The sequence below is a fragment of the Anoplopoma fimbria genome, chromosome 15 (genome assembly GCF_027596085.1).
Source record: "Anoplopoma fimbria isolate UVic2021 breed Golden Eagle Sablefish chromosome 15, Afim_UVic_2022, whole genome shotgun sequence".
NCBI lineage: Eukaryota > Metazoa > Chordata > Actinopteri > Perciformes > Anoplopomatidae > Anoplopoma > Anoplopoma fimbria.
This window is the reverse complement of record NC_072463.1, coordinates 4,717,251-4,729,746: the sequence shown is the minus strand read 5'-3', so window position 1 is coordinate 4,729,746 and position 12,496 is coordinate 4,717,251. Positions and strand designations below refer to the sequence as shown.

The 12,496-nt window shown below is 37.3% G+C and overlaps 1 protein-coding gene across 1 annotated transcript in view; it reads left to right on the top strand.

Moving 5' to 3' along the window:
* The first annotated feature begins 54 nt into the window (after window positions 1-54).
* The window catches only part of larp1b (La ribonucleoprotein 1B), a 32,359-nt gene continuing 19,917 nt past the window's right edge, over window positions 55-12,496 (top strand). The window contains 7 exon segments of the mRNA XM_054614647.1: window positions 55-757; window positions 4,178-4,239; window positions 5,675-5,731; window positions 7,514-7,745; window positions 9,130-9,303; window positions 11,088-11,213; window positions 11,446-11,614. Coding sequence (XP_054470622.1) covers window positions 508-757; window positions 4,178-4,239; window positions 5,675-5,731; window positions 7,514-7,745; window positions 9,130-9,303; window positions 11,088-11,213; window positions 11,446-11,614 — 1,070 coding nt within the window. The 5' untranslated portion in view covers window positions 55-507.

Here is a 12,496-nt window from a genome sequence, read left to right as displayed (position 1 = left end):
CTGCCTGCAGTACCGCCGTGTGTCCGCGGGGGCAGCAGAGTCACTGTTTACAGGAGAGGAGCTGCTGGCTGGCAGCGTGGAGGAGCAGAGCCCAGAGGACGGGCAGCGAGGAGCGTCTCCGCTGCGGGTTGTTGTTTCTTCCTCTACACGAATATAAAAAAAAAAAAAAAAACCCACAGAAAACTCGCAGGTGAACATAACCAACCGACGGGACTTTACGACGCGCTCTGACGTCACCAGACAGCCGAGAAAAAGCCAGCGTTTCAGCGCTGCATGGTCGGGTAAGCTAGCTAGCTAGCTGGCTAACAGTTAGCATCGGAGGCTAGTTTGGTTTTTAAGCTAGCGAGCGAGGTCCAGCCCCAAAAAAAAAAGTTGTTTACCTCGTGTGGATGAGCTCCCCCCTCCTCCTCCTCGCGACTGCTTGTTCCCCTGGGATAAGAGCGCGAGGGTCAGGTGTGCACATTGGGGTTTGACAGCGCGTGCTGGGGAGAGGAAGCTAAAGCGAGCATGTCCGCAGAGGTCGCGAGCAGTCCGGGGCTGACAGCCGCGGAGGAGACGAAGAAGAAGAGCGAGGGGCCTCCAGACGACCGGAGCGGCCACGTGGAGGAGGTGCAGGAGGAGGTGGTGGTGGTGCAGGAGGAGGAGGTGGTGCAGGAGGTGGTGGAGGCTCCTCCGCCCAAAGTTAACCCCTGGACCCGGAGGACGACGGGCAGGGGGCCGAGCAGCATCACCCCCAACCCCGGCCCTCAGGAGCGAGGTGGGTCCATGTGTGTGTGTGTGTGTGTGTGTGTGTGTGTGTGTGTGTGTGTGTGTGTGTGTGTGTGTGTGTGACAGCTCTTCTGCAGGAAAAACACACTTTTTTTATTTGATCATCCTTCATTTGTGTGTTTTTTTTATTGAAATGTCAAGAGGTGAATGTTCTGCACCATCATCTATTGTGATAGTCTCTTAAAGTCAATTAAAAGACACATAATCTATTGTGATAGTCAATTAAAAGACACATAATCTATTGTGATAGTCTCTTAAAGTCAATTAAAAGACACATAATCTATTGTGATAGTCAATTAAAAGACACATGATCTATTGTGATAGTCTCTTAAAGTCATTTAAAATACACATAATCTATTGTGATAGTCTCTTAAAGTCAATTAAAAGACACACTATTATGATAGTCTCAAAGTAATTTAAAAGACACACTATTATGATAGTCTCTTAAAGTCATTTAATATTATGATAGTCAATTAAAAGACACACAATCTATCATGATAGTCAATTAAAAGACACACAATCTATTATCTCTTAAAGTCAATTAAAAGACAAAAATGCTCCATTACTTGTTTCAGCTTCTCAATTGTGATAATTTTCTAATTTTATTTTGATAATAAACTAATAAACTTTTGTTTTAATGACTGGTTGTCAGGCAACACATCACATGGGGCTTTAATATTTGTCTCTATTTAATGATATTTATACCTAGAAATAGGTTGTGTAGCCTGTGCTCGGGCTGCTCCAGAGCACCACGTGTTGATTGCTACTTTCACTCTACCTGTAGCTTCTACCACCATGTGTCTCTCCTGCTGTTCCCCCCCTTAATGTTGGATGTTGGATGTTGGATGAATGCAGCACTTTTGGGAGAACAGATCAGATTTTAAAGTATGCATCATGTTGGTGCTGTCTGGGTGTATTAAAAGCAATAAGCTAAGGCAGCAGAAGCTAACTGTGCTGCTGTGGAGACACGTTTTGCATGTCCAATGGCCGGGCTGCATGCAGTTCCTCCCACCAGCCTCCTGCTCTCCTCTGTCACCAGTGAAAGTGTGTGAACAAGGTGGCTGGACAGCTGGACGACTTTACAGGAGGTTAGAGCTGCAGACTGATGATTGTATTTACTCTGGATGAATCTAATTAGTGTATTTGTGAGGCTTTAGTTAATCATTGATTGCAGGAAGTGGGGGAAAATAGGCCTTTTTAAAGGTGCAAGAGCCTCATTTTCTGACTGAAAAATGCACAAATGCACACTTTTAAATGTTATGTAATACAGAAAACAAGTGGGGTTTCAAGTCACTTTACATATTAGCAGAGTTCTTTGAAAAAACAAACAGTTAAAGTAATTAAAATATACTTTTAGTGAAGTATAGTAATAGTTTACTCTGGTTATTTGTTTGTTTAAGTTTGTAAAGTGACAGAAAATAGTGACAAATGAGTCATAGGTGACATTTTTTGCTTTAGAATAGGCTTATTACTATTAATTATTATTTAATTATTATTTTTAAAAGTAGATTTATATAAATTGCTGATTTGTTTCTAGGTATACATATCATTAAATAGATGCAAATATTTAAGCCCCATGTGATGTTGTTTTGCCTGACCACCAGTCAGAAAATAGGCAATTTAATATCAAATAAACAAAGGAAATTAGAAAATGATCACAATTGAGAAGCTGAAACCAGTAATAGAGCATTTTTGTGTTTTAATTGACTTTAAGAGACTATCAATTGACTATCATAATAATTGCTAATTCTTTTTCTGTCAATCAACTTAATCGTTTCAGTTCTGTCGTAAGAATGTTATAATTTTCTCAGAGACTGATGTGACATCTTCAAATCGCTTTTTTGTTCAACCAACAGTCCAAAAAAACAAATATATTCACTTTACAGTAGTATAAAACAGATATCAAAGCAGAAAATACTCACATTTATAAGCTTCTATTGTCGTATGCACAATTAAAAACAACTTTCCTTCTACAAATATATATTTTAATTTGCCTTCCACTCTGAATGTAATTTACAAGGAAACACAAGGTTTAAGAAATAATGAAATAACAAATAAAGAACACAGAGCAATATATAGAAAAACAATATCTGTGCATCATTCTGTGTAGACGAGTGGTAATTTGTAAAACATTTTTGCTTAATTAATGACTTTAACACCTAATGGATTATTGCATTTTTCACTAATAAATGTATTAACCAGGTTAGTATTTTTAGTGAATGAATAACAAAAATGTAAAGATGTCTTTGTGTTTTATAAAGAGTAGGCTTCTAGTGATGTCATAGTGATGTCATCGGGGTTAACTTGGTTTTAGCTTGTGAATATAAATTTGTAACAAAGTCTGCGTTACAAACTCAGTGTTTGTGGAGTTTGAAAGATGTGAATGTTTTTCAGGCATGGAGGGTGTAATGGAAGACACTGTTGCATTGTGGGAGATGTAGGAACCAGTGTTGTTCAGGATGTCTTTGCCTCTCTTTCTTCAATATTAACCTTTTAACTTATTTTTAAATAATTTTGTTTAAACCGCTTGACTTAATGGAAGTTTATTATTAAGATAATGTATCACCCGTTTAATAATTTATTAATTTCCTGTCTATAAATAGATATAAATAAATGGATAGAAACTTCATTGTCTGTTAAAAAAGTGACAGAAATTGTCTTTTTTTTGTCACGACTCAACCACAAATAAATAATACACAACTTTTTGATCAGCTAACTTTTTGATCAGCTGATCATTTCAGCACCAGTTTCAAAGCTTAAAGAAACAAACCTGCTTTCTTCACATGTAAGAATTTATTGATTAGACTGCTGATTCATTCTTGCAGAGACACGTGTGACCTAAATTAAAACAGCAGCTTAGTTGAACTCAATACAGTCACACTGAGTTGGTGAATGTGTGTCCGAGCACGGGGCGTCCAGCGGGGAGCTATATTCGACTCTGACGAGAGCACAGGCGTCGTTTTACAAATGTAACTGTACAACCGGCTCTGAGGGTGGATTTCTGTTCTCTTATCAACCAGAACCATCCTCTGCAGAGCGATAGGCACTGCCACCCTGCAGCGGGCCGCTCCCAGCATGCAGCTGCCTGCGCAGACGCAACTGCATACCACCGCCGGCTGCACACAAAACACCCTCAACTTGTTCAGTCACTCCGTTCCCCTGGGGTGGGGTGGGGGGAGGCGAGGGGGAGGATAGTTATTCACTCTGAGCTGACAGAAAACTCCCAACGCTGCACAGCAGAGCATGCATGAGTAGATGACTCCTCAACTCCGGCGTTGAGCAACTTTTCCCCAGCCGGCAACCTGCTCGCTGGGGTTGTTTAAAAACTTTTTTTTTAAAAGGGGGGATTAAAAAAAACAATCTGTCATGTCCGGTGTGATGATGTCGCTTTTTGATTCTGTGTCTGCAGAACAACAAAACACTCTGAAAGTCGTACGTGCCAGCAAGCCAAGAACGAGAAAATCCAGCAAGGTAAAAGAGTCTTTATTTAATTGTTTTAGCCTCTTTTTAAAGCTAAAAAAGTTTGTTTTATCCTAAACAAAATATGTCAGAATACTGTGGATGAGAGGTTTAATTACATTAATATATATGACATAATTAAACCAAAAGTTACACTGAATATCAGCACATGTTTTCGTTTTGCTCTGTTGTTTAAAGTCTCATCTTGTGTGTAAAATTATGTTTTTTAATTCAGCTTTTACTCCGAACTAAGTACAAGTCATACATGATGTTTTTTCTGTTGGAGCGTTCCCGCGTCTCACCTGTAAATAAAACCCAACATGTTAGTTGTCGTTTCATATTTCAGCGCTGTCTGTTCAGCCAGATACCGACACGTTGGATGTGAAGTCGACATCTGCCAGTAGCCAAAACATGAGCTGGTTTTAAGTCGTCTGTTCTGTTTGCTTTTCCAACTAGTTTTTCCACCACAGTTGTTTTAAATATTCATGGATGGAGGGGGAAGAAACTAGTTTTTGACGATGTCTGAATTTGAATGAACGCAGACTATTGTTATGATGATTTTTGAAACGGGAACATCTTATAAACTGGGTGTATTTGCTCTTTGGCTCTTTAATGCTACAGTTAATTATTTTCAATGTGACTTTATTGATGTTAACGTTCACACAGAAAGTGGATTTGTGCAACATTTTCATGGTGAAAGTCACATTTAAGATTGACATGGATGCCTTTTTGATAAAGATATTGTAATGTGTTATATGAGACCAAATTTTTAATGTATGAAACTTAAAATCATATAAAAAAATATATATTTTGTTGAAATTAAATAATTTATAATATTGATTTATGAACTAGTCCTTTATACTACATGATATGTTGCCAGTATGGGACAGTTTAACATTCAATTAGTTCAACTATTATAAACAATTTTCCCTTCATTGTAGATTTATTTATATATTGGAGACTCAAATTTTCTTAAAGCAGAAGGTCTGATCAGTAAAAACATTTTTAATTGACGTTTTTTCTACCAACTAGAAGCAATATGGAGCAGTTCTTTTAGTGTCTTTCCTGCCAACACTTTCCTTTTATTCCACTGATTCACAGGTGGTGGAATCACTCAAATATTGTAGTAGAACGCTGATTTAAAATATCAGTACTGCAAGTTTTTGTTTTTCCTCACTGTGCAGCTCTGACCCTCGTCCGTCTAACCTTGATCTCATATCAGGCTGTCCAAAGTTACAGCATTCACAGAGCTGGAAACTCGGCCTGTTTATCGGAGTTGTTTGCAGTTTCCCGACAGACGGAGCACTGACCTCCTTTTCCTCCATGCTGGTTTCTACCAGAAGAGCCGTCACACAATGTTTAAATACCCAGAATGAGTCCAGGAGTTTTTGAGTTCATCTTGTGAAATGATGATGTCATTTTTTTTCTTCTCTCAATTGTTTTACAGTCCGGTGACTTCAGTGATATCACAAACTGGCCCACACCTGGTGAGCTGGCCAAAGAGGTACGACGTGTTTGTTTGTTTGTTTGTCTGTTTGTGTGTGTGCTGGTTCGTTAAAATAAACATTAAAGGCATCAACTTGTGTTTCAGTGTTTTCTGCTGCTTTTACTGAACCGACTGATTGGATGACAGAAAAGCTTTTCTTATTTCTACTCTCTTGATGGAGCTCTAAAAGCATAATGCAACATTTTGCATTCGTGCGTTTCGTTAAAACATTTACAAAAACAGTTTCTGGTCACATTGTCAATATATATGAGTCCAAATTGTAGAAACTAAATGTAATTTCACATACTTTAAGAACTTTCCAGGTCTTCTTGAAGTTGTAAAACCTCTTCACAGAGCAGAAAAAACGTTCTTCAAGCAAAGCAATTTGAAAAGTTAATCTTTCTCCTAGACACAGTTTCCTGTGTCTATGAGTTCCTGAAGAATATTTTATTTTGACTAAAATAATAACAATATACAGTACCAGTCAAAAGTTTGGACACACCTTCTCATTCAACTACTTTGAAGAATCTAAAATATAAAACGTATTCTGGTTTGTTGAGCATTTGTTTGTTTACCACATAATTCCATATGTGTTCCTTCATAGTTTGGATGTCTTCAATATTAATCTAAAATGTAGAAAAAAATTAAAATAAAGAAAAACCATTGAATGAGAAGGTGTGTCCAAACTTTTGACTGGTACTGTACTTACTACTATACGAAGACTAAAAAACTAAAATATACTTTTTCAGGCTGTTCACACGCCACCCCCCCCTCGAATCAAGATAAAAATTGTTAAAATGCTTGCAGATTTCTTTTTTTTTGTAAATATCAGTCTTCTATGTGGAGAAGTTTTATCATTATAGTGCAAAACTACCCAGAGCTTTACGGACTATGCTTCACAATTTCTGACCAAAGATGTCACAACATCCGGTTGTGAGCTCAGCCAAACTGACAAATCCAGCAGTAAAGCTTCTACGAGGGATTCCCTGTGTAGGAAATGCATTTATCTTTGTTTTGACTTTGTTGAGTTTAGTCAGTAAGAATTACTGAAACTTTATCAAAAAAGGCATATTGCTTTAAACAGAAAAAAATGTCTAATTCAAAGTCATTGCTGGATCCCCCAAAAACTTTTTGGCTTGTGAATTTCTTTAAAAATGAGGCAGAGAAGCACTTGAGACGTTCATGACCTGAATTATAAGTTGTTTAATTATAGATATTTTTGTTCTGGGTTGGTTGAAGGAATTTAAAGAAGCAAATATTCAGTTAAAACTAAGCATGCTTTTGTGTAACTGAAATATTTTTCGTTATGGTTTTCATTTTCTTGTGTCTCTTCACACTTTTCTATCTTGGGAAAGGTCTAATGGTTTTAAACCACTACATCAGTGGAATGTTTCTACAAGACTATTGTGATTCTGTTCACACCAACCAATAAAATTCGACCTTTAAGATTTGAGGAATTGAGAAAAGCAAAAAATAAGTATTCTATATATACTTAGTCTCTTTGTTAACATGTCCTTTAGAAAACCCCTGTGGAGCTTGTTGCTCTTACAGAAGCAGATCTAGAGTTTAATTATATTTTCTTTGGCAAGATCCGGAGTTAAATAAAAGACTGATCTGTAGGTGTTTTATTTTGTAATATTTTGTCGTTCAACTTTCTTTATGAGTATAAGTATCTGTGCATCAAGAGCTCAAAATGTGTTTTTTTTTTTACAAAACGAAAAACAACAAAGAACAAAATGTGTAAGAATAAAACATGTTGTTTCACCAGTATCATTAAAAGCTGAACTCTCCGTCTCCCAGCAGCAACAAAATGTCCTCAACAACAACGGGAAGAAGCCGGCGTCCGGGCGCCGAGAGAAGGAGAAGAGGAGGGATCGACCGGACAGGAAGTCGGAGAGCAGCCACGACGGCGGCGAAAGCAAAGAGAACCAGGAGGCTCAACCCGACCCGCTGGGGGAGCTGCCCAAAGACGGGGAGTCCAAGACGGGACAGGACGCCAAGAGCGCCGGCCTGAAGAAGAGGGGAGGAGAGGGTGAGGACTATTTCTCTATTTCTATTATTGAGCATGTTAAAAAGGCATCTTTTTAAATGAAGTCTGATTTTAGAAGCTTAAAAATCAAAGTTGAATGCTGCATTTCTTCTCTCTCCTGCAAAATGATTCATCTCCAGATGTTTCAAAAAAACTTTTTTATGTTATCTAGTAGTTTTTAAATGTGCATTCCTAAGAATTCATTTGGAGATGAATGTTTTCAATGGACGGCGGTGTTTTGCATTCTTGATTTCTGCATAAAGGGAGCATGTCAATAAGCATATTGATCACATTGGTTGGTGCATGTTCTGCTCTGATAATCTCATGTGTTGCACTTCATCTGATTCTCTTCTACCTTTTATTTATTTTTTTAAAAGATAGTTAAATAAATAAAATACCAGGCACTTATCTTAAGAGACCAACCCACTTCACCAGCTCTTCATCAGCTCCAGAGTTTCTAAACTGGAGAGGAAGTGAAAGGTTTTGTTCCAAAATTAGATAAAATCATCCACCATAGATTCCCAAAGGCTTTTAATATACTTTAAAGTTTATAGGTGTGAAAGACAACATTAAAATATTATTGAAAAGAGAACAGATCTAAAGTGAGCTACAAAACTTATTTTATTGGTAAAATAAGATAAAGTAAAAAAAAAAATGAGGAGGTAAACATATGTCTACCAGCACCTCTAAAGCTAAATAATTAACAAATGATATCTTGTTAAGTGTAAAAAGGACAATTCATCTTGTAATAGGCTCATTGAGGCTAGCTGTTTCCCCCTGATTCCAGTCTTTATGCTAAGCTAAGCTAACCACCTCCTGACAGTAGCTTCATACTTTAGCCAGATATGAGAGTGGTGTCCATCTTCATCTGACTCTCAGCAAGAAGGCGAAAAAGCCTGTTTTGCAAAATGTTGAATAACAATTTGTGAGGTATCCAAAGTGAACAAACTAAGAAACAGAAATGGGATTTAAGCCCAAAACCTTAACATGATCATTAGTGATAAATCTGTAAGGTTTAATCCAAACAAGTCACTAATTCTTTATGCTACGACGCTAATAAATCAGGCTGTGGAGTTTAACTTGACTCACAATCTCACATCATTGGTTTGTGATACACTGACAAGGTTATAAATGACCTCTCTGTAATTATTCTAACATGTGCCGTCACATTACTACTCTTTATTCTGTAGTTCAACATAATGAGGTGCTTTTAAAAATCTTTAAAATTCATAAATTTGAGTTTTATGTCCAAGTGAGGTTGACTAACCTCTTTATTTTAGAGACACAAATTGATGATTTAACTGGATTTCCACCATATTTCTTTCTCCCCTCGTTTTTGGAACAAAACTCTTCACGCTCTGTTTTTTCGGTGTGCAATCATCGCTAGGTAACAAACGTAAGTGGGTTTCTCTGCCGATGGAGGACGCGTCCCGGGACGACGGTGACAAGACGCCCGGCAGAGGTCCGGCCCGCTCGGACACGGAGCCCACCGGCGACTCCCCCGACCCCACGTCGCCCAATCACACACTCCATAATAACAGGGCGCATGATAGCAGCAGGAGTAAGTTGGCCAAGCAGCTCGCTGTTTTCTGTTCACGCCCGTCACTCTCTGTTGTGCTTCTTCACTCGCTGGTTTGGTTTTTTCGCTGTTTAGTTTCCACGTCATGTTTGTTTTCCACTTCTTCCATCGCAACCATCCGTCTTTCAAGTGTCTGCAAGCTTTTCTTCATACTAATGCTCATCTACGGTGGTGAATTCAGGCTGTTGTAGGTAAAAAAATATAAATGATGGAGCTGGGGGGGTGGAGGAATATTTTAGAGAATAAAAATAAATGTATGAGAAAAGACTATAAAGTTATGCATTTGGAAGAAATTCTCAGAGATTGAACTCGAAATTTACAGTAAAAAAAACTGTGAAACATACTAACTTTTACATACTTTTTGTAGGTCAAGGAAACGCAACCTTATCACACCACAGATAACACCGTAAAACGCTACGTCAATGTGAGCCTCTGATTTCAAAATACATGTATTATATTAGTATTTATGTTAACAAAATTACCCATAAAGAACTTGAAAAAAAAGCATTAATGTATCTTTCAGGATCTGTCCATCAGAGAAGAAAGTATAAACAGCAATCTTTAGGATTTATCTGATAATCCATTGGAAAAGCAAAACATACAACAGGAAGTTGTATGTATGTCTACCTAGAAGTACAATTCATACTGATGTCGGCATTATGCTCATAAAATAACCCAGAAAAAACATGAAAGAAAAAGGGTTTATGTATCTTTTAAGGACCTCAGAGGACATGGAATGTGGCTTCTGTGAAGAAATCGATCCAACTGTGCAAAGTGAAGCTTTTCTTATTTAAAAAAAACAAACCTAAAACATTACCCTCCATCCCCGGCTTCGTAATTTATTATTTATTTTACCTGCAATTGCTCTAATACACCGTCGTTCACGTCAGAGTGAAAGCATAAATATAACATCATCTCATTCTGTCGGTTCTGATCACATTTGACACACTTAACTTTTCTTCTGGGAATCTAGGAAGTTGGTCTTCATATCATCACACAGGTTGTAAATAAACCCAAATGTTACCACTTGTTTCGGGGGTCAATTCAAATGCACAATGAAATATAGATATTTTAAATTATGATAATAATACCCAATGTCCTGAGGGAAAAACCTGAATCTGACATTTTGCAGAGCAGCTTTTCCTCAATTAATTAAATAATTAAAAACAAAATATAGTCATTTCATGTATGAGTCAAGAGACAGACAAATTATCTGCATGTATTTTATGATTTATTGGTTATAGCTGTGAGGATTTGTTGCTTTTTCCTTCCCTACATTTTATACATTTAATATTTTTTATTGTGTTTTGTACTCATGGTCAGACAAAACAAACAACATGTAGATTTGTATTCTAAGAATTTCTGTTTGACATTTGTCATTATTTTCTAAACTATTAAAGCCCAAATAATTAATTGATTTGTAGTAAGACTATAAGAATCTGCAGATGAATTGCTCAAGCTTCCAATCGCCTCCAAAAAAAGGTTTAGATGAACAGACTGAGTGCTTTTTGACAATCTGTGATAAACTGACAGCTCATCTTTCTTGGCACTATACAGAATATGCCTATGGTTGTAAAAAATTAAGATAATCCCAAATTCTAAGTAGTTAATTTATCCCAAGTTCTTAGTATTTCTTCTTCTCTTTAGAATCGATCTGATTTTATCCGCCCCCTCTTAAACCTTTTGGACTTCCTAGTTTAAAATCAACTACCTGACTCATCTGTGAGATATGTGACTGAGCTTTTTTTCGTGATTTATGTTGTCAGGTTGGAGAAGAGATCCGCGGGACTTCGGTGATGATACTGCCAGCATCCGGAGTGACAGCGGGAGCGTTCGCGGAGGAATCCGAGGTCGAGGAAAAGGTCGTGGTCGCGGTAGAGGTCGTGGAAGAGGTACAGATTATAAGTATTTTTAACACCGGATAATAACACCTATAAATACAGTCATGTTGACGAGCTTATTTTGTGTTTCTACTTAGAATTAAATCGTCTAGATATTATTCTGGCAGATCAGAAAATCTAGAATGCAAGTTTTGCTTTTTAAAATGTTTCTCTTACCAGAAGGAGTTTGTTTCTTACCCACTAACCCTTTCTCACACTCCTCTGTTTTTTTCTGCTCTTTCAGGACGCTACGAATACTCTCATAGCTTCCGGGACTCTCAGTCGTCTGACGGCTCCGTTCAAGTGTCCTCAGAGTTCGGCTCCAACATGGTTTACTACTACGACGACGGCAGCAAGGTGCAGATGTACTCGGTGGACGAAAAGCTTCTTAAAGAATACATCAAACGCCAAATGTGAGTGTTTGACCGATACTTTGATTTGCAGCATCGAGGCTTTCAGAGACAAATGTTTGACTGGAAGGTGTGGATCAGATTTCTACACTATTGTTGGAAAGAAATACCTAGAAAAACAGTTTTACCTCACTACTTCCACCTCACAGAATGCTCAGAGCATCTCAAAAACATAAATAAACCAACCAGTAATTGTAACGAGACATTTATATCGTTCATTTTCATCTTCTACCCGTTGAGATTTTGTGTCCTGGCCAAGATGGCAGCATAAAAGTTATACACAAGCGCCAAATAAAAAACACAAATAACACACTTAAAAAACTAAAAAAGTTAAAAACAACATAAAACATGAAGAAAATCAGTTAAATGAGACAACAGACTTTAAACAAACCAGCATATTGCATCAAAATTATTCTTAATCTTCATTCAAAAATCTTTCGTTCTTATAAAATAATCTAGTTAGAATGTTTGTGTAACTCATATCAAGATGAGGATCCAAACCCTTAAAAAGCACCAAAAACAACAGCTTCTAAAGATGACAAACATAATTTGTCTGCCTGATCGGAGATTTTAGCTACTGATAGTTTAAGGAGTCAGTTTGTGAAATGTGGCCTTATACAGAAAAATGTCCAGAAAAGCAAACTGCAATGATGTGTGCAGAAAACTGTAATCACAGACAAAAGCAGAATGACCTCCTGAATCTGTCTTTTTCATCCAAGATAAACATGCATATTTAAAACATAGCCATATATTTATTTGTTGAATACATTTTTTCCTTGCAGCAAATTAATAGCAGAAGTTGTATCTATTATAAAAACTGAACTTCTCCCATAGTTGTTTTTTTAAAACACGCAAGGCAGATGTCTTCTAGGAGAAAAAAAACCT